This window comes from Manduca sexta, chromosome 4 (genome assembly GCF_014839805.1).
Source record: "Manduca sexta isolate Smith_Timp_Sample1 chromosome 4, JHU_Msex_v1.0, whole genome shotgun sequence".
In the NCBI taxonomy this organism is placed as follows: Eukaryota; Metazoa; Arthropoda; class Insecta; order Lepidoptera; family Sphingidae; genus Manduca; species Manduca sexta.
In genome coordinates, this window is record NC_051118.1 from 4,158,388 (window position 1) to 4,177,238 (window position 18,851).

An 18,851-nucleotide genomic window follows, 5' to 3' on the forward strand; every position below is an offset into this window, starting at 1 on the left:
TTATCGTTCGCTTTAACGGTGAAGGAAACATCGTGAGGAAACCTGCACATTTGAGAAGATCTCTAGAGGAATTTCGAGGGTGTGTGAAGTCTACCAATCCGCACTAGGCCAGCGTGGTGGGCTAAGGCCTAATCCCTCTAGTAGTAGAGGAGGCCCGTGCTCAGCAGTGGGCAAGTATATAATACAGGGCTGATATTATTAGTAGATTTACCTCTCGCTTGGCGTGCACCATGGTGGCGAGCGTGTAGGCCGCGGCGGCGAAGTACCGTCCCGGCTCGGCGATCACTCGCACGCTCCGGTCCGGGAAGTGCTGCTCCAGCGCGCTGTTGATCACACCCGCCACCTGCCAAATTCATCATGAGTCTCTGATCATTTGAGTAGCGTATTGGTATCATCGGTCTAAAAAATCGTGGTGTTCACTACTGAACCTACGTTCACACACACACCACGCATTTATCCCTGATGGGGTTTGCGCAGGCGCAACTAGTGCACCCACTTTTCGCCAAGTGTGGTCCGTCTCGAACCGTGGTGCGTTGTTTCCACTGAGTACCAGCTGTAATGGCATGTGATAGCCATCTCTTGCCATTAGATACTTTAGTTGAACAGCATCGCGCTTATCATTAGTCGTGCCAGAAAAAAATATTGTTGTTTGATTTTCCCGCCCTCTCACCCACCATTACAACTCCTGTAAGCCAGGATCAGCAGTGGCACGCATTATGACATCGAGCGGTGAAGCTCGACGAGTCTCGGGGAACGCTAATTTGTCTTTAACATAATCAAATAGAAAGTTAGGAGTTGGGAATATCAGTCCACTCCCGTCCACAGCTGCGCGTGTGCGTACCTCGTGCAGGTCGCTGCCGGTGCCGCCCGCGAAGCCGCCGCCGACGTCGAGCAGCGCCATGCGGTGCCCCGCGGCCGCGCCCGCCGCGAACAGCGCGCGGCTCAGCGCCACCGCGCGCGCGTACACCGCGCACTCGCCCGCGCCCGACCCCACGTGGAACGACACGCCCACCACCTGCGCACAGTACACGCATTATACACAGTGCTCGCATTCTACTTCCAACACGACAAAAATAATTCATCATTTTTTATATCCCGCTTTAAGGAACTTTGTCGAACGCTCAAGAATATATTATTAAACCATTTTATGACTATGAATATTTTTTTCGTATAATAAGTATGTATTAAATGTACCCTGTCAGTAGTAGAGGAGGCCCGTGCCCAACAGTGGGACAGTATATAATACAGGGCTGATATTAAATGTGATAGTTTTGTCATTCATTTACGCAATATTTTCTTGTCCCTGGCGCTATTCATAATTGTGTGCGTATCATCATACTACCCACGCACTCTATAAACGATTAGAGAAAGTAGTGGGACTCGTCTACATAGATGAAATGATCTATAAAATATAATAAAATATAAGTAACTAACGTCCAGTCCGAGCACGGCGGCGAGTTTGAGCAGGCGCGGGCCTTCGGACACGGCGTCGCACCCGAACTTGATGCCCAGCGGACACTGCGCGTCCGCCGCGTCGCAGCGGATGCGGATCACCAACCTACATGACATTCAAATAAACATTAATTAATAAATAAGTCCCAAAGTGACGGAAATACTAAGGGACGTATTTATTTATTAAAAGAAACAACTCACAAAACACACAACAACAATACTAGATATTATAAATCAATCTTACACTTGAGTAAGATCTCAAGTAGACATTTAATGTGTTGAACTATTAAACGAAGCTTAAGTTGTCGTTTAAAGAGCCTGTCATCATCAGCTCAGTCAGCGTTGTCACATAAACAAAACTCAGCTATCTAAATCAATGACTCAAGATATCATTTGAGATGTTGATGATATCTTATTAAATAACAACGATCTTAAGATGCTGAAGTTTATTTATAGGTCAGCTATTTGATATATAACACGCCCCCCTCACGCCCTTTGACGGACTTAGGGCCGAATAATTAGGTACTCACCGCGCATGCGGCATGTAGTGTTTGATCTTGATGAGTTCGGTCTCAGAGTCGAAGGTCATCAGATCGACGCCGACGGCGGACGCGTACCGGATGTGGGACGCCATCTTGGCCGGGTTCGCGAATATAACTCGCCTGTTCGAAACATTACAGATTTTAAACTTAATATATAAATAAAATAAAAAGCCTTTTATTTCACAACACGACAAGTAGTAAATAAGAAAACCATATAATTGAAAAATGTTTTTTTTTTCGTCATATCTATTTTAATGTTAGAGTGTCACGTGTGAACCACTCTCATTGGAGGGTGAAGGCCTCCTCCAGAGATGCCCAAAAGTCTCTGGATTATAACATATTATAAACTTAAACTTAATTAATTTATTTATAACTATATGGATAGATGGATTTCTACCAAACAGCCTTTTCGGCATATTGTTGTCCTCGTCAGCCGACATTATATTGAGCCCCACTCCACTTACCATCAGGTACCGTGGGGTAAGTTTACTGTTGCCGTATCAAAAAAAAAATATGTTCGCAGTCAAATCCCAAGGGCACACACCCGTGAATTTACTAAAGTGACTTTACAATTGATGTAGTTTCTTATATTCCTAATGACTTAAGCATCACTTAGATATTATATCACATAATATGTATGTATAGTATTTGTATGTAATTTTTTTTTTCTTTAAATAATTAATTAAATCCTTCGTACACCTTATTATTCCGTTTTCTCTTATATCCCTCCCATGGTTGTCTGTAAGAGATTGCCTTGTGCGATAAGACCGCCATTTGTATTCTTTTTTTTTTCTAGCTCTATTATTTTTGTCTCTGTTGTACAATAGTGTAATAAATAAATAAATATGTTTTCGGTGCTAGAATTAAATATGGTGTACAGTGTACTCACTCGGGCGGCACTCCCATGGAGGTGATGAGCTCGATCTCTGCCTTGGAGGCGCAGTCGAAGCCGGCGCCGAGGGCCGCCAGCGTCGTCACCAGCAGCTTGTCGTCGTTGCACTTCACGGCTGCAACATAATACATGAGTGTGTATTGGTTTGTGATTTTGTTCTTGTATTATGAGTGGATACGTCAATGATAAAGAGCATTATGCTTTCTGCATTTTTCAGAGGTAGGCAGAAGAATAACAGATTCCACTTATGTTAATAAAAATGTAATAGATTTTCATAAATCTTGGGCAAATTGTTTTAGCAAAACTCCTTGCGCTCACGACAGGAATCGAACCCAGTACCTTCCAAACTCCAACTCTAACATCTCTCTAGAACTAAAAAGTAAACACCCCACTAACCGTAGAAAGGTTCGACGCGCGGCATCAGCTCCCTCCACTGATGGTACCTGGCGACCACCTCACCCAAGTCCATCACGTAGAACGGGTCCTCCTGCACTCCACCGTCCACGATCTCCCTGATGACCTCCTCGGGCGACCACGGGCCGTCCATGACCCTGACGCGCTGCTCCTCCTCAACAACCTTCATCTTGTGCTGTCCGTGTGCCGGGGGCCGCGCGGGGGGTCGTGTGTCACGTGCACGCTGAGCCTGGTGTAGGGGGCCCACTAGCGCTAGTCAACGAATGTCAGCTACGGGGGGAAAGATGCTGGTTAATAACTTGGTTATGGTTTTTTCTTCCTTGTTTCACTATGGTGTGTTTGATAAGAGTCACAGTGTGAGTGTTGTGTTTGTATGTGGGTGCTGGCCACTAGGTTATGGTAGTCGTAGGGGCGGGGCGGGAGGGGGTAGGGTGCTGGGGCTTCTTTGCTTAGAGTCCCTCCTCAAACGACATTAGGGGATAGACAAAATGCGTAAAATGAAACCTTTAAAAATGTTTACTTTTGTCACATGTATCAATAGCGAAGTGCGCGTGATTTATTTGTCGAAATGATCTTTGCAATGCCTCGGGGGTTAAATTCTGGGTCCGCACCGAGCGGCGACAACCCACGCTAACCAACTGGATTGTCGTCATCCAGGACGGTAATATGCTACTAGTGGCAGGGGGCGCCACTTGTCGCCGTCCGAGCGGCAACACAAGCGATGTACCGAGCGGCACCGCCGAGCGAGCGAGACAGATGTACGGGGGAAAGGGAAGGATGCACGACAGAGCAGTGCGGATAGCTGCGTACGTGGCGTCGGAACCGCACCGCCGTCCCGCGCCCCGCACTCACTCGCCGCTAAGCCCATTTTCGTGGGGGAGCTTTAAAATTGGTTGAGACTAAAAGGGAATAGAATGCTTAAGTTCTTTGGGGGTTTTAAACTAAAAACGAACACCCATACGTCTAAAAGACACCGTAACAGTGACGAAGCATGACATTTTCCAAAAAGGACCTCGGCGCAACTTACATTTGCATGAATGCTATCTGCAACTTGTTTTAATAATGAGATTATACTAAAATTAACAAAGGGAAGCCGGCTGGAATCTGGTTATATAGTCAGGGGTATATATAACCAGTGGCCAAGGGGCCACTGCATCGTATTGGGTCAGGTTGCATGAGGTTACTCACGAAGTGTCGGTGGTATGGCGTCAGCGGGCCCTCGCACGGCGCAGCCAGGGCGGGTCTACGTTGAGCGCGCGCCGCCAGCAGCGCGACGCCGGCCGCGGCCGCGCGACTCTACAGGGGCTCACTCGCGCGTGAGGCCCGGCACTGGCACACGCGCCGGACGAGCCCGGTGCTGCCTGCAACAACACACGTACATAAACATACATAACTACACTTACTTAAGCACTAACAAATGGTATTTAATAAAATAAACCTCAAAATAGGGACACTCTTTAGTCAGAAACATTAAAAATAAAAGTACTGTTTTTATTTTGTTTTACTTTTTACAAACAGGAAATTGCGACATATGTATAAGTACCAGTTTATATTTTTACAACTTATTATCTTTATACTATATGCAGTATGTGAATATGTTCGTTAAAAGTAAACGCACAAACTGTTGAACGGTTTTGGATAAAATTTGGCATTTCGAAATCATCATGAATTAAGATTTAGTTTTGCCCCTATGAGTACGCAAAATTTACACCTCACGCAAACAAAGCCGCGAGCAACACTTTGCTAATAACATCAGAAAAACGCATTTCCAAAAATAAACTCCGACATGTAATTCCAGAAAGCTAGATTGTTCTCGACTATGAGACATTGCTCATTGCTTGTAATCTAAAACATCGCTAGCGACTGCCAAATGACAAGCCCTTTTCCTCTAAACATGATTCATGAATGCATTACTTGCACTCTACGCAAAGCACTATTTCACCATCTGATAAAATTATCTATAAATATTTGCTGATAAATTATAAAATCTCTCGAATACTTTGTGGGGCATCGAATGGGTTGAGCACGAAGAATAAGCAATAGAATTGAGTATATCTATCATGGTTTATGAGAGATAGGTAAGTTACTCATAGTTCATGGGACAGAATACAACTGGCGTAAAGCACACACTCACTGCACGTTTTCCTTATCTTTCTATTTGATTAATTTCATTGCGGAATAAAGACAGATTAGTGTTCCCTGAAACTCGCGGAGCTTTACCGCTCGATTTTTTTATTGCTTTGGATGACGAGACGAGTTTGCCGTTCGCCTAATTGTAAGCTATACGACCCTAAACAGCAGAAACATCATCCAACACATTGAATAAAGTATTGTTTCGTATTTCACTGCGCCTCGCTATCATGAGACATGAGATGTTAAGTCTTATGTCCAGTAGTTACAAAATGGTGTCATAAAAGTCGTGCCAATCCTAGCTTACAGAAATTGTAGTATCGGGTATGAGGATGAAAAATGTTCTACACTTATTCCACTATACGGAAATTATGGTAACGTTAGGAACTGTCGCTTCCTTGTTCTCGTTGCAAAGTATATGGGCTGTTTACCCCAGCTCCTTGCAACCAGGAGGATCTCTGCTACTGCTACTGGCGATTCTGCGAGAATACAATCCATTTCTGATTCTAAATAGAAGCCCGACACTTGAATTAACATATCATTCAATAGACAGTCAATCACTTGATTACAACTATCAGCATGACTGAATATTAAAATTATCTGAATTGACAACTTTAACACCAACCTATCTGAAACTCTCGAGTGCTAAATTTAAATACGCCGTCCTTGAACTGAGAGATATTGTTTAACGGACAATCCATCGCTTGGTAACTGTCGCGGATGTGATACAACCACACTTTAAGTGGGTATTAATATTAAGATAAAATGTGACAGAATTTATTTTCGATAACAAATACGCGTTTGATCTGTTATTTATATTTAGACTAGAGGATTCTGTAGTTTCGTCATACATGCGGATCATGCGAACTTCAAAAGGAGAATGCGGTGATCCGTGTTGGAATTAAGTTCAGCCATATTTTATCCCCGACCCCGATATTGTATTGCCTTGCCTAGTAATCGTTTTGTATATTATTTGAATACTTTTGTTTCATTATGACCGCCCTCTAATAGGAAACGTAACAATATTATTAGCTCACAATTGACAACATTTCAAAATGTAAACGTGCCTAAAACAAAAATACAGTTTCTTAATTTTTCTACTCTGAGTTCGATTATGAATTTTTAATATTTTTTAAATACTTAATTTCGGAGAAAAAAATTAAAAACCGAAAAATGCTTGATGACGTCACATATACGGTTGAATGAAATAGTTCCTTGGTCCACCTTATTATTTATTTTAAAAAAACTAAGACACCGTCATTTGTCAATGTCAAATGTCAATATTACAATAGATACGTCACAACTGTCACTTTCAACGAGAGAGACAGAAACAAAAAAACTGTCACTTCATTTTTTTTTACTGCACAGCAAAGGTCATTGCGTTTTGAGCCGTATATGTGACGTCATTTGGAGCTTACGTCGTTTTAGAATAAAACAAAATTCAAAGTGAAAATCATGAATGAAAATATCTGCATTTCGAAAAAAGAATAAATATGGGTCTCATCATTTTAGATCTAGTTTCATAAAATATAAACATTTTGGTATGTTGAAAAAATGAAATGTTGTCCATTTCCGAAGGGCATAACTACTAAAGGTAACTAGAAACACGAAGACGCGCCCCACTACTTTCCCTAATCGTTTACAGTGTGTGTGAGCATCATAAGTCCAGACGCACATACGAGAGATAGTTTCAGGGAAAGTGCTTGGATCAGTCCCTTTACCCCGCGACGCCCGCAATCAAAATGTGATGAAGCATCTCTTCATGGATGAAATGACCTATATACAGTACAACATTATTCAAGTCTCCTGGGTTCACGGGCGAAGCTACTGCCATTCTTGAAATTCAAATCCTGGACAACTGGTATATATTTATTCGAAATTGAAAACTCGCGTTCATTTTTTTTTTATTGCTTTGAATGACGAGACCAGCTTGTCGTTCATCGGATGGTAAGCGATACTACCACTTATAAACAGTAGAAACAGCTTCCAACACCTTGAATTACAAAGTATTGTTTGATATTTCACTGCGCTCGCCATCCTGAGACATGAGATGTTAAGGCCTATTTTGTCCAGTAGTTACACTGGCTACATTTCCGTGTCCCTTCTAAAAATATAACCCATAAATCCTGTGCCTTTTATCTAACTCCGCTGTCACTAATACGAAGAAATAAACTATGATTGTTATTGGTCCTTCGAGTCGGATTAAGATAACTGGACGTAAATATTTGTTTTAATTTTTGTGCGACGCATATTTATTTGGGTAAAATGTTTACTAGATAAGATAATGTGTTATTACTATTGATTTTAAGTGAATAGAGCCCGGAAGTACAATTATTTGTATTTTTTTTTATTGAATTGAAGAAAATTGAGCAAAAGTTACCGAAAAAATAATTTATATGCACAGTACAGTGCATAGTTTCACTTAATCTATATTAATATAAGGCTGAAGAGTTTGTTTAGGCGCGCTAATCTAAGAAACCACAAAACTGATTTTGATGTTTTTTTTTCATTATAGGAAGCATTTTACTCCTAGGTCCTATAAGCCAGTTTTATCCCGAGAAAATATAAAGCGGAAAACCTAATAAGGAAATAAAAACTACAATCGGTTGAATGTACGTTCAATTTACAAACTACATTATTTTTCTCGCATATTTACCACTAGTTATCAGTTTTAGGGTGTAAATAGATTGTTCGTGTCACACATACATACTAATAACTATAATTTATAATATGGCAACAAAATATTTGGTGTTGGTACATAACTAAAATCAATTTAAACTTTTCAAAATGTTTCATGATATTGATGTCAGATAAAAAATATAACTTTTTATTAACACATAGAGATCTTTAGATTCGTTAAAATTATTTTCTACTTAAATTTAAATCTAGAGATGTAACTTATTCCGTATTTGCAGTAATAAGTTCGAAACATGATCAGATCTTATCTTATCCATTATTACTATCTATTTAATATTCAATATTATCCAGACTTCTAGTCTACATATTTTATCTAACCGGATAGCAACATCAGATGTGATAGAATCATAAGTTTTGTACATTGCGTTCGAATGATTTGCTAATAAATGGGATGAGAGTTGCATAATTTTAGTAACAGTTCAGATTAACTAGTAAACTTGCAGAAGTTGGCTTCCAAAAGCAATTTTTACAACAAACGACAAATTTAAAACTTGCAAGTTGCGTATGTGTTAATTTTATTGAAATATTGCTGTTATGGACACATCCGAAATATCTTGCGTAGTATGTTGTGCTATAATTGATTGGTCTAATCTTAGTTACGCGTATGTACGAGTGTAATTTCGCAGATAAAAAATTTACAAGATTTAATCCAGGTTCATCAAAGAGCCAATTTTCATCCAAATCTATTTGGCAATTTCTATTGTTATTTCCAACATATCTATACAAATTCTCAATTTTTATAGTAGTATAATTTTACTTATAGTATATATTCTAATCAGCACACATGTGTAATGAATTCACATGTCATTATATTGATAACAGCAAATGGTATGTGATTTCGTGTTGAAATGATCCGTCGAGCCTTTCATTAGCCGAATGAATATTTAAACGTAACGGCGCGTCGTGGTGAAGTGCTGGCTTAGCAATTATAATACATGTGTGGTGGTTTCTGATTTTCACAGAAGTCACTTATTAATTTCAATATGCATGTAATTTGTGAAGGAAGTTTTGTTTAGTGTCGATAATTCTAATTTTGAATTCCATGTCCAATATTGGCGCCCTACTCGTAAACGACACTAAACATTTTTCATGCAACATTTACGTGTATTCCGAGATTTTGTCAATTATATAAATGACTAAACAAATCATATCATTTGTTCAGAGTGTGCAACTATGTCGTGACAAACACATCAATCAATGGTGTGTTACGTCACAACGCGGCGCCATGTTGACTCAGCAGCGCGCGCGCACGCCGTGGAAACCACGTTCAAGGGCATTGACGGAAGATATTCCACGTTGTGGGATTATGCCTAATTTTCCACATATTTTGATATTTGTTTTACGATTTCCAATAATTGCAATGATTAACTAATTACAATGACTATCCGCAACCGTATTTATAATGAAATTACATGTAATTTTATTGCTTTCTCAAATCTGCGTTACCGAAGGGGGGTGATATTATGGAGTCGTAAATAATTTTCGTCCTTTGATAAAATTAATTTTGAGATACCATTAAGCATTTTCATTTTATTATTTTCCTACTTACTATCTACATACAATGAGGAAAGCCCTCGAAATTAATATTTAAACAACAGCATCTTGCAAAACCAAGTCTGAGCCAGTAGATGGGATCAAAATTCATTGTTTCTTATGGTATTCATTTTAAATAAATTATAGGCAATAAATTATTGGCTTTTACGTTTTGGGACTACAAATACAAACTTATTCGTATAAGGACGGGAATATGTGTAGAGACGCGTGGCATTATAAAATTTACTACCATCTATTGTTAATCAAAATTCGCAACATACAAAATATATTATATTTCCAATAGGGAAAAGATATTTAACTTGATACGATAGACATATCACCTACTTGTGGTTTGGAAATGATTTGCCATGTCTAAAACCATATACCTTGTTACTTGGGAACTAACGACAGTTTAAATTAAACATCTCTATCTCAATCTTCAATCCAAACAATATAACTAATTTGTCATCGCAAAAAATCTTTGTTCTGATTGATCCATTTTCGAAATGCAACAAAAGAAGCGATGGGGATAGTTTCTTAAAAACGGCGGTTAAACCTTTTAACATGTTTTTCTCCTTGTGAAAACAACCAGAATATATTGCAACACTAGGGCAGCGCCACTGGGTTCAAAGAAATTGACATTAGACTTTTTAATCTGTGACCTATTAATGACACTGACTTCAGGGAAATCGTAAATAACCTAAGTCTGTGGTCAACCCGCACTACACCAGGCGACACCTGGAGAGCAACCAATTATTTGCTTTCAATTGTATTGGTCGACTAAGCTTAACATGCTAGCTTTACAAAATCTGGATATTCACAGTACTAGAAAGTTTTAATAAGTTCGGGAAAGCTATGCCCCAGTTCGCTTCGTGAAGAACACATTTAACTAAAAGTTGCCTATAAAAATCGATAAATTGCGCGTACAAGAAACTTCGGACATAAACATATAACCACAAAAAAATTCAGCATTAAACATATAAAACACATTTTCATCACAAATTACACACAAGAAACATCACTACACACTGGCATACAATTAATCAATAACAAAAAATTATCCATTACATGTCTCACCTTTAATGGAGTAATTCTCGAAGCTTTAATGTACTTATAAGCAACAACCACCGGGTTGTTGCTAATCAAAATAAAAAGAACGCGTCAAAAGAAAAAGACGCGAAAGTGAGGACGTTTCCGGCATAGATCCTTCACGTGTGAACGCGCTGACGGCTGGCGTAGCACTGGCCGGGCGCGAGCTCGGATTGTATATATATGGGCTGTTATCATGCCGGGATACTCCTATCAATACTTCAACTAGGGTTACCGGAGTAATACTTCCTAATGAATTTAGAATTATTAATAATTAAACTAGCATGGCTGTTTGTACATCGCTTTAATACTTATAATAAAAGTATATCATTGAATTGAAACGATACCATGTCTGAAATAGTACTGAGAAAATTGAAATCTAACTTAGGAATATGATAAATTGGCAACCCTAATTTCGGCTGATGTAACATTGCTCTGCGCCGCTGCAAACTGCTTAACAATGACGTCACGGACACGAGATCGAGTTGTGAGCGCCGCCTGCAGGCCGTATCGCGAACTAATATTTGTTTTTATTTTACTACAAGCATAATGTAATTGCGCACGTGTACACAAGTTATATATTTGATAAAATTGTCTCGTTGCAAAATAATAAACTTTTACTGTTTAATTTAGATAAATTATTGTAACTTCAATGAAGATAGTCTAGATAATATGTTTATTATAATTTCTCTATTCTCTCATCACAACCGTGTATATTTATTCTTTAACAATTATATGTTGACCATTGTTCTACAAATTGACGTTATGAAATACATCACTTCGCAATTATATTGAATTTACGACAGCTGATTAATTACTGTGAAATATATGCGAATAAACATTATTTATCTTATTTATCTTCCTCACATATAGTCTAAAGTATTGTTCATTCTACATCTCTCATTTCTAGAATAATCTTATATCATATAAAGTAACCCGGTTAACTGCAAAGTATTTAAATTTAAATTTTCTTTGATTAACAATAAACCATTAGTCTATTGATAGATTTAACTGATGGTAGGATATATATATGCAATTGGAGCAACCACCTTACTAGTTACTACACAAGATTTAAAACCCATTATAGTGGCCCAGGCCGCGTTTCGGCATAACTGTGTCAACTCGCGAGGAGGTCATCTCTCCTCATTCCATACTACTGAACCACACTCCACTACCATCAGGTGTAATGAGGTCGCTTTGCGGTGCCTGCAAAATTCTGGAATATGTTACACAAGCGACATCAAAATCGGTTTTACGTCTACTCAGATCAAACCGCAATGCCATAAAACCGCATAGCTGTTATACTAGCGTAGCTCTACCTCATTCAGATTCGGAGGAGTTCGTATAATATTAGTACAGTCTTGTATCAACAGGTTAGTTGCGAATCTCTGGGTCGTCTACCTAATTTACTATGCAGTAACTTGTTGAAACGTGTTCAGTCTTGGCTACGCTAAAGCATATGAATCATATCTACGCTTCAGAAATCTTATCTACACGTGATAATTCAAAACGCGATGAAACGGAACCTCTCATCTCTATTAACGAATAAATTATTTGCGGTGATTTGCATTTTAAAGATTTAGACGTAAACGTAGATATCGCTGAGCAGATTAAGATGAAATATGGCACACAGTGGTCATGAATACTTGATACTATAGACTCTGGATAGGTAGATACAGAAGAATTTTTCCGAAAGGTCTTTCGCGCAATAGCTGCGATCAAACTTACTGTCCTACACGCCATATTATTTACACACATAATGTAGGTCAGATCAACAACGAAGTGTGTCAGAATATCAATAATGATGCAGCCGATGTTTCCTGCAGCGATAACCTTTGCCCTTAGCGGCAGGGTGGCAGGGCGCGAGGCCGGACGGCACGTGACATGCGCACATCGCGGGGTATCTCGAGATATGTACACATAGCAGCTCCGATAATCGTTGTATACATCTGTCATAATATTTTGACTTGGAGCCTGTGATAAAATGGTATCCCTAAACATGACATAACAAAACACACTGTCACAGAATGCCACCTTTTATTATGAAGGCAGTTGACATTTTATTATGGTGTAATGTTAGGTATTTGGGTGGTTGAAGGTATCTGAACCTTTAAAAAAAACAATACTGGAAATTCCCAAAGAACGATGCCCCTTTCTAAGAAAAGACACTTAAATTTAAAAACCCATTATCATAGCTAGTTATTTTAAATGTTGATACAGAAGTCAGAACGTACTTTTTTCCTTTAGCCTTTTTATACTCATAAAAAATTATTTCGCAAAATTCCAATTTAAGACGCTTTGACACCTACTTATCTTCTACAGCTTTTGTATCAGCAAATAGCAACAACCAGGTCAAAAGCCACGTCCTTGATGATTGATGGCATTGATATCTCAAGTATCTCTGGATAGATTGAGTCACTCGCCAATTAGATGTTTTTTATCTGTGTGTAAGCTATCCGAGGCTATCAGTGGAAACCAATTCTCGTAAAAATCATACTTTGACATGACCTCTAGCGATAGCCTGTGTCCAATGTCCATTGGCTCGCTGATTGGTGACAACGTACTTGAATCGTGAATAATAGTCCTTGGTTCAATTTAAGTTCTGAGATCTAAAATTAGCAGATACTGTTATTGATTTACCACCGTTTTCAATAAATGACCCCAAACGCTTTTTTCGATCGCAAAAACAGAGCAATGGACCTATCAGAACAAAGTTTTTCTTACATCCTTACGAATATCTTATTTTGGTTTATTCTCTGGATCGAAGATTAAAATTGAGATTGTGTATTGAAAATGGCCATTAGGGATTTATGTTTGCCAAAATAGACAATACTCTCATCTCTTCTTATAGCATGGGATGGATATAAGCTTGGTCAAGTGAGGCTGACTTATACGTATATAAGACTTTGCCTATCTTTTCGAAGATTATCTGTGAGATGTAGTTTTCGTACTCGTTTACCAGAATGCCACATCTCTATAATCTAGTTTCCTCAATATTGTCAGATTACAGTTTTCCTTGTTTAGATTTGAGTTGGATTTACTGATATGTTTGAAGTTTCCTATGATTTAATTTCTGGTAGATTATTATACAGGTAACTTACGCATATCTAGGATAGTAAAAATTATGAAGGCCTACAGATAATAATTGACATATAGGAAGTGAAAAAACTAGATTTATGGATTCATATTTGATGACGCTTTCTCACGGTGACGATCATAAAATCTTTGTAGTTTCTTTTCAGACTGCATTACCAAACAGGATCAAATCACTAGCAATTCCTTATTGCTAAGTTATTGTAAAATATAGGTAGATATTGTAACTTTGACTTTTCGAACGACCAACACCTCAGTCCCCGCCGTGACCTTGAAGGCTGAAAAGTCTTCGAAACGTCGGGAGAAATTTATAATATAAAATACCGCAAATAGTTTTATTTTAGTGTCTAACATTTGCGTAAACATAAGAAATAATTATGCTAAGTATTAAGAAATCTACTCAATTTTTAACTGAAAACCGCTCAGTCCACACATTTTAGATGTTCAAAAACATTATTCTGGAGCTGTCTAGAGTCGAATTTTAATTAAGGGAGCATTTTGATCAATATTCGTCTTTAAATACTAAAGGACAACGATACTTCACTCTCGAGTTTCGCACAGCAGTCATCGACACGTTATCTGTTCTATTTAGTTTATTATTCGCCAATGGAAATATAGAGGTGACAGCTGATTATAAGGTTATTGATCATAGGTGAGGTTACGACCATATTGACTGCAGACGTTTGTATGATTGCAAGGAGTGAAACGATCTTCTAACCTCAAGTAATACAACCAAGTGGCGCCCGAAACTAATGCGAGGCTCTGGACGGCAGATCTTTGCAATGCTATCTTACTCGACTGTCGAAGGAAGATGTTTTCTTCGTGCCTCTTGCTCTATAAGCGTAAAATATCTAGCTAAGAGTAGCTAAGAGGTCAGTACCTATCCCCGGATATTGAGGCAATCTAGTACCACGAATTGTGAACCGTCTAAAAATGGTCAAATATACAATTTGATGTAGTTGAAAATTTGTTTCGTTTTTATTCTTTGGGACATAGCCCTTTGGCTGGCAATTAACTGTAGCTACGCCTGTAACCTAGCTATTTATGTCTATTGTATCTCGTGTTTATTATTACACTAATCATGTATTTCAATGGTACAATTCCGTGATAGCCATAAGCCATAACTACGTCAAAAATGCAGAATTAACAAATACTTAAATGAACTTCCTTCGAAGCGGGTATATATAAAAAATCTAGAAGTGGCTGGTAAATATGATGTGAATCACGCAAGCATTGTCTTTGATTTTTCGCTTCATAGCCTAATATTCCTATATATATTACAAAACGTACATAATGTTATGTGCATAAGCATTTCCATTTTAATACTGATGATATTGAGACAAAGAACCGACGTTCTTTGTTTCCTAATATCATTCATATAGTCAATGACTGCCCCATGATAGTCATCGACTTCTATGGAAGGGAAAGTAAAATAGCTTACCAGACTTTGAAAAGATGTTCAAAAGCTTTAATATTATTAAAAATTGCCAGTTCGGAATCCATCTAAAGGCGTAAAAAACGACTGCAATAGATACAAAAGATTGAAGGAATACATCAAGATAGATTGTACCTAAAAATGTACATCGAACTTTCTAGCAAGACACATGATTCTTACATAATACTTAATTAATATTCCAGGAATATTTAAGATTAAGACCAACACAGCCCCCCTATTAAAGTTATAATTCCATGTACACATAGATAAAAGCGATAACGGCGGCTCGTGTTGGCGATGCACGTGAGCATTGTCTGCACTGGTGCCTGTACAAGATTTACTTACTGTGTCAAATACTACGAAGAAATGCGTGAGTATAACATGATTGTAATGTTAGCTTCATACATATGTGGTATCAAATCTTCTAGATTTGATCATTTAACTCAAAGACCGATACAGATATTGAATGGCGTATAAGGTAGACAGGAGGATATTCCAGTGGACTAAAATATCCTTTTGCTTACCTAGACTGACATATCCTCTACGGGCAATTTCAATAAACGATCACAATCTTAGTATTCAATCCAATCCCAACAATGAACCAAACACAATAAAGTATGATAAAAAAAACGTTATCTTAGGTACATTTTCGCGATGTAACGAATAGTGAGTTCATTTATTGAAAATGGCGGTAAATAAAGAACACTGTTTTAGCAGACATCTAAAACGTTTAATTTCAAATGACGACAATAGTAACTTGTTTCAATATATTTCAATTCTTCCAAAGCGCAAGTTTTCTATTATATTATCGACTGAAGAGGTTTTAAAAAAGACATATCAATGATTCTACGACGTGTTTACAGCATGTTCTTTGCATCTGGAAAATTTCTGCAAATCCTTTGTAAACTATGATTAAATTTATTGTTACATAAAACTCGCGAAGCACAGCATTAACATTTTATTTACCTAAATTACCTCTATCTGGTTCATTAAAATTCCAGCATAGGTGCATTATTGTATATAGTTTGTCGTCTGTAGGCTTCCAAGTAGGTCTTGCTGTTGTATTAAATGTTTTATTACCCAGTGTTTATGATTTACAGATTTTGGCAAAACGCTCATGAACTTTAGGACAACCGTGTTTATCTTATGCTGAACTACGATGGGACGTGGGAAACTCAGCAACTTTAAACTTTGTTAACCATTATATTAACCCACATAATTATTACGGCAAGAGCTTCACGCTTTTACATTACACGGTTCACGGTGAAATGTTATACATTAATTAGATTTATTAATTCTACCGTCAGTTCATAAAGCAGTTCTCACCAGAGAAGAACGGGCAAGAAACTCTGGTGTTCCTCTTTTCTGCATCAGTTTAAGGTACATATAAACTACATTAATAAACTGTATCGATCTTTGAATTAATCGTTGAAATGGACGCATAAAAGACAATTTTATCGCGACGCTCTCGTTTTACTTATTTTGATTACTTTTTTTTGGGACCCTTCGAGAGATAGTTGAACTCTCTTTCGCACTATCCAAATTATAGACAGGTCTCTGAATTCTTCGGCTTCAGGACCTAACCAAGCTTTAAATTCTAAAACGAAACATCTCAAACTAGTGTAGCATACGTTAAGTCTACAAAATCATTTAGAGAACTATTAATTAGCACTTCACGAAATATAGCAACTGTATTTAATTTGTGAAATGCTTAATATGAATTAGCATGCTAACAATTAATGCTAATGCTAATTATTCCAACACTACTAAACGTGCAACGGTTATCAGCGCTCATTGTAGTTATCAGGATCCTGAACTGGCGCCAAAATTATCATTAACCTCTTGATTGCGTGGGTCCAGTCAAAGGTTTTCGATTAAACACACGCCTGGTTAGCCAACATTGCCATGACTGATATCATGATTAGGTATCTTAATTAATAAACCCGGTAACTTTTTTTATACCATAGAGACGTATATGGTTGTTTCAACTGACGGGGGATGATTATCCCTCGCCAGTCAACACAATAATGCCGGCATGTTTAAAACTGTATACACACAGGCTGATCCCGGAACGCGACACATTTAAGTGGCCGACTATGACGGATTTAAGTCTTGTGATCGGTGGTCGTTTTTGAGGCGGGTACAAATATCTTTTGTACTCATTTATAAGCCATTTTGCTGGTATTTTATCTACTAAATATCGTCGCATATTTTAATTAGCACCGCATTGCAATCTCAATTTAATACGTAGACATTAAATTGTCAGAAGTGTATTAAACATTTCACATGATATTTTTACGAGTGTCATGTTACCTCAACCTGAAAAGTCAATCTAAATTCCAATAAATCGCATGAAAACTGATTAAATAAATATTACACAAAATACGCATATAAAAAATAAACTAACTAAAACTTCCTCAAAATTCATTTAAAATTCCATAACATTACTGGGTAAATCTAAAAAATAACATAAAACATTTAAATACGACTGACCTGTATGCAAAATTCGCGCGAAAATAAGCAGTCAGAGCAGTTGTGTAACGAAATCGTATTTTGTATGCAATGTGTGATCCGGCTCGAAGGACCAAAACTATTTGATAGTGACGTGGGGCACTCTTGTACGCATACGTTTTACTTATCGGTTAATAATTAATAGTTATTTCGTTAGCTAAAATTATGCTTGTAAAATAAAATTATTTTATCACGCGTAAGGAAAAAGCAATATTAATATTTTTTTCCCGCTTTTCAATTTATGTGTATTTGCTGTATTTTATAGATCCTAACAAAGAAAACGCCAGCATACTTCTTTCCTAAGTTTCATATATTCCGCTATTGAACCTTGTAAACATTTATCATCATCATCAGCCCGGTGCAGTTCACTGCTGGACATAGGCTTCTTCGAAGGTCATCAAACACTATCTATAATAATGACAAATTTCGTTCTAGCAATACATCAATGTCGTAATGAAAGGCTGACTTATACAATACATCTATTTACAGGTACAACCCCGATGCAAGCCCGAAATAGGTAGATCACGTGGCAGTATTGATTTTCTGCAAGCCGGCCACTGGCCAATCAGGAAACGCGAATTAAGCTGGGGTGGGAGGGTAGTACAGGGCTTGAATATCGGAGTCTCGTCTGCATATCATGTAGTTTGAGTACTAAGTATTACTTCGAGGGTATTTATGTTTGGAGATATGATGGGTATCTAAATACATAACTATATTTTTGGTTATAAATTTCGTTTTACATTCATACTTGCTTTATAATTATTGTAAACGATGTGATGTATTCTTTGACCTTAGATTTTTTTAATTGAACCTTGGACTTAACATTAACTTCGATTTGATGGGTGTGCCATCAGCATTAGTTACCCAGATTTAAAATAACAAATCCTCAATGGCTTTTCTATCACTTGGTTAAAGTCGGGACTTTCAAATCCGGGAAACTTAATCTTAACGATGTTACAAATACGCAAGTTTGTGATAATACTTGAATGCTAGAAGTAAATGCAGAATGAACGGATTTTAATGACATTAGGCACACTAGTAGATCATGTCCTAGATTAAAACA

At 37.8% G+C, this 18,851-nt stretch overlaps 2 protein-coding genes across 3 annotated transcripts in view; one reads left to right on the forward strand and one right to left on the reverse strand.

Moving 5' to 3' along the window:
- The window catches only part of LOC115443006 (ornithine decarboxylase), a 36,206-nt gene that overhangs the window by 11,445 nt on the left and 5,910 nt on the right, over nt 1–18,851 (reverse strand). Inside the window, exons 1-8 of one of the 2 annotated variants that reach the window (XM_030168275.2) lie at nt 10,738–10,909; nt 4,489–4,661; nt 3,283–3,570; nt 2,884–3,001; nt 1,983–2,114; nt 1,435–1,558; nt 842–1,015; nt 212–343 (exon numbers count right to left, since the gene is read on the reverse strand). In XM_030168275.2, coding sequence (XP_030024135.2) covers nt 212–343; nt 842–1,015; nt 1,435–1,558; nt 1,983–2,114; nt 2,884–3,001; nt 3,283–3,469 — 867 coding nt within the window. In that variant the 5' untranslated portion in view covers nt 3,470–3,570; nt 4,489–4,661; nt 10,738–10,909. Of the gene's footprint in view, nt 1–211; nt 344–841; nt 1,016–1,434; nt 1,559–1,982; nt 2,115–2,883; nt 3,002–3,282; nt 3,571–4,488; nt 4,662–10,737; nt 10,910–18,851 lie in introns of those variants that run through there. The other variant, XM_030168274.2, reaches the window with a different exon arrangement.
- LOC115443007 (probable sodium-coupled neutral amino acid transporter 6) overlaps nt 15,472–18,851 on the forward strand; it is a 36,902-nt gene continuing 33,522 nt past the window's right edge. The window contains exon 1 of the mRNA XM_037442445.1: nt 15,472–15,647. The gene's annotated coding sequence lies outside the window, so the exon portion shown is untranslated. The remainder of the gene's footprint in view (nt 15,648–18,851) is intronic.